The sequence below is a fragment of the Miscanthus floridulus genome, chromosome 14, assembly GCF_019320115.1.
Source record: "Miscanthus floridulus cultivar M001 chromosome 14, ASM1932011v1, whole genome shotgun sequence".
NCBI lineage: Eukaryota > Viridiplantae > Streptophyta > Magnoliopsida > Poales > Poaceae > Miscanthus > Miscanthus floridulus.
The window spans coordinates 76799230-76801459 of record NC_089593.1 but is presented as its reverse complement, the minus strand read 5'-3'; the positions used below and the strand labels follow the sequence as shown (position 1 = coordinate 76801459).

Sequence of the window (2230 nt, the reverse complement as noted above, 5' to 3'; positions counted from 1 at the left end):
CGCAGCCGCAGTCTTATGGCGGCTGTGGTCGTGGCGGCCTTCCACCGCTGGAGGGTGCTGCCGCTGATGGCTCGGTGTCAGCGCCTGTTCGACATGACACCGAATGAGCCGATCGAGGGCATCCGGATGTCTGCCGTCGCCCTCTCCGATGAGGAGATTCTACGTCGGGTGAGGGAGATGGTGGAGGGGCGGCTGAGGAGCGGTGGTCTAACCCCTATCGCGATGCGCCCATCGTAGGGGTACCTCTCTCTGGTAAGTCACGCGCTGTAGGGGATGAGGGATGTGCGAGCCTCCCCGCCGCCCGTTTCTGAGGATGTAGAGCGGTGGGTGGTGAACCAGGCGCATGCCAAGGCACAGAAGAAGAAAAGAATGCCAAGGAGGCAAAGCGCAAGAGGAAGAACCTTGAGCGTGAAGAGCTAGAGAAGCGTTGCCGACAGCAGAGGCACGATGGTCTCCCGATGGAGTCGTCTCCGTCACTGTTGTTGTCGGCTTCCTCGAGCGATGACGATGAGAGCGAGGTGGGGTGGGGTACCCTGGACCATCTCCCTGATGTCAGGGGGATGGCGCTCGGGGCATTGGTGAGCAGCCCATCATCTCCTGGAGGAGGAGGAGAGGACGCCTCAGGGCCGGCGATCGCCCGCCCCGGGGCCAAGTCTGACACGCCCGAGGCACGGGCGTTAGGGAAGCAAGCCATCAGCCTAGTGGGCTCAGCAGTGGAGGTGGAGCAGGCGGCGGCTAGGGCGATGCAACCACCCTCATAGAGGGTCGAGGGGGCGCCGGAGCCCGGCGAGGGCCGGCCAGCACCGGCGAACACGGAGGCCGTGCCGCCGCTGCCGCCACCGCCGTTGAAGAGGACGAGGGACGCGGTGTAGAAGTAGTTATGTCCCTGGTCGAGGTAAGTGTCTTATCAGTGAAGTTGCAGCATCTCCCGATCGTTCCTTGGTCATATGCTGACCTTGTCAGTGCTCTGCCCTCAGCCAGAAGCGTCAGGCGGAAGTGCCCACCCTGGCACCACGTAAGGCGCTCAAGGTGAGCACCAGCTCCACCGCCCAATGGGTGGTGGAGGTGCAAGCCACCATACAATGTGGTGCGGCGTCGGCGAGGGCCGACCCAAAGGAGCCGGTCGCCCAGGGAGAGGCTACCGAGGTGGCCACGAAGCAAGCGGAGGAGGAGGAGCCTACGCCCAGCGAGGCCGAGGCCCACGAGTTAGATGGGGCCGAGGCGCCCTCACTCGCCGATGCCACCAAGGGCGAGGCTGAGGCCCCCCGGACTTCCAAGGCCAAGGGGACGGAGGCCGGGGTGCCCAGGACCACCGAGGCCGAGGTGGCGGAGGCCGGAGCCCCCGGGACCACCGAGGCTGGGGTGGCGGTGGCCGGCGTGAGCGCAGCGAAGCCGGCAGCCCAGGAAGTAGAGATTGAGGCGGGCAAGCTTCAATACTGCCCCAGGTTCAAGGCCCGCCACCGTTGCAGGAGAGCACTCAGGAAGTGGAGGTCCATTCGATCTCCTCCGATGATACTTCCTAGGGGAAGGAGGTGGCGGATGCCGAGGTGGCCAGCACCGTGGAGCAGCCGGCTCTGACCTCTGGTGAGGGAAGCTCGGCCCTCGAGCGGGTACAACCCAAGCCCTGCGGGTGGGATCACCCACGTGTCTTGTGGTGGAGCTGGGACAAATGCGGCCGAGGGGGCGCGCTGGAGCACTTTCGAGCAATACCGCCGTCTGGCGAAGCAGTCGCTGCGGACAACGCTGTCCGTCATGGCTGACGATCTGCCTGGCGTCGCCCAGGTACACGCCTTCTTTTCTCGTGTGGTGTTGTCTTTTTCCCGAGTTCTGTCGCAGCGCTTGACGTCCGTTCCGCCTATCCAGGAGCTCGAGGACCAGTCCCTCGGGAAGTCGTTGTTCCTCTAGTGGGAGAGGGGCGTCTGGGACCAGCTCCGGCAGCAGAAGGACCTGCTTGCTGGTGCCAACGAGCTTCTGTCGGCGCAGAGCGTGGAGGTGGAGGACCTCCGCTTCCACTGTGCTGATGCGAAGGCCGAGGTAGCCATGGCTCGGGAGCAGGCCACCCCTTTGGCGGCGTGGATCAAGGAGCTGGAGGAGGAGCTAACTCGGGTGGCCGGCGAGTAGGACACCTTTAGGTCTTGGGCCGAACAAGCGGAGGCCTCTACCAAGGCCGTCGCAGGGTAGCTGGGGGCGGAGCAGGGTGCACACGTGCTAACGAAAGGTGCCTTGGCCA

General features: G+C 64.9%; 1 protein-coding gene across 1 annotated transcript; it reads left to right on the top strand.

The window, feature by feature from the left end:
* Nucleotides 1–560: 560 nt before the first annotated feature.
* LOC136503804 (uncharacterized) lies at nt 561–1578 on the top strand. Its single transcript, XM_066498765.1, has 2 exons — nt 561–719; nt 964–1578. The coding sequence occupies exons 1-2, from the start codon at nt 561–563 to the stop codon at nt 1576–1578; spliced, it is 774 nt and encodes a 257-aa protein (XP_066354862.1).
* The last annotated feature ends 652 nt before the right edge of the window (nt 1579–2230 follow it).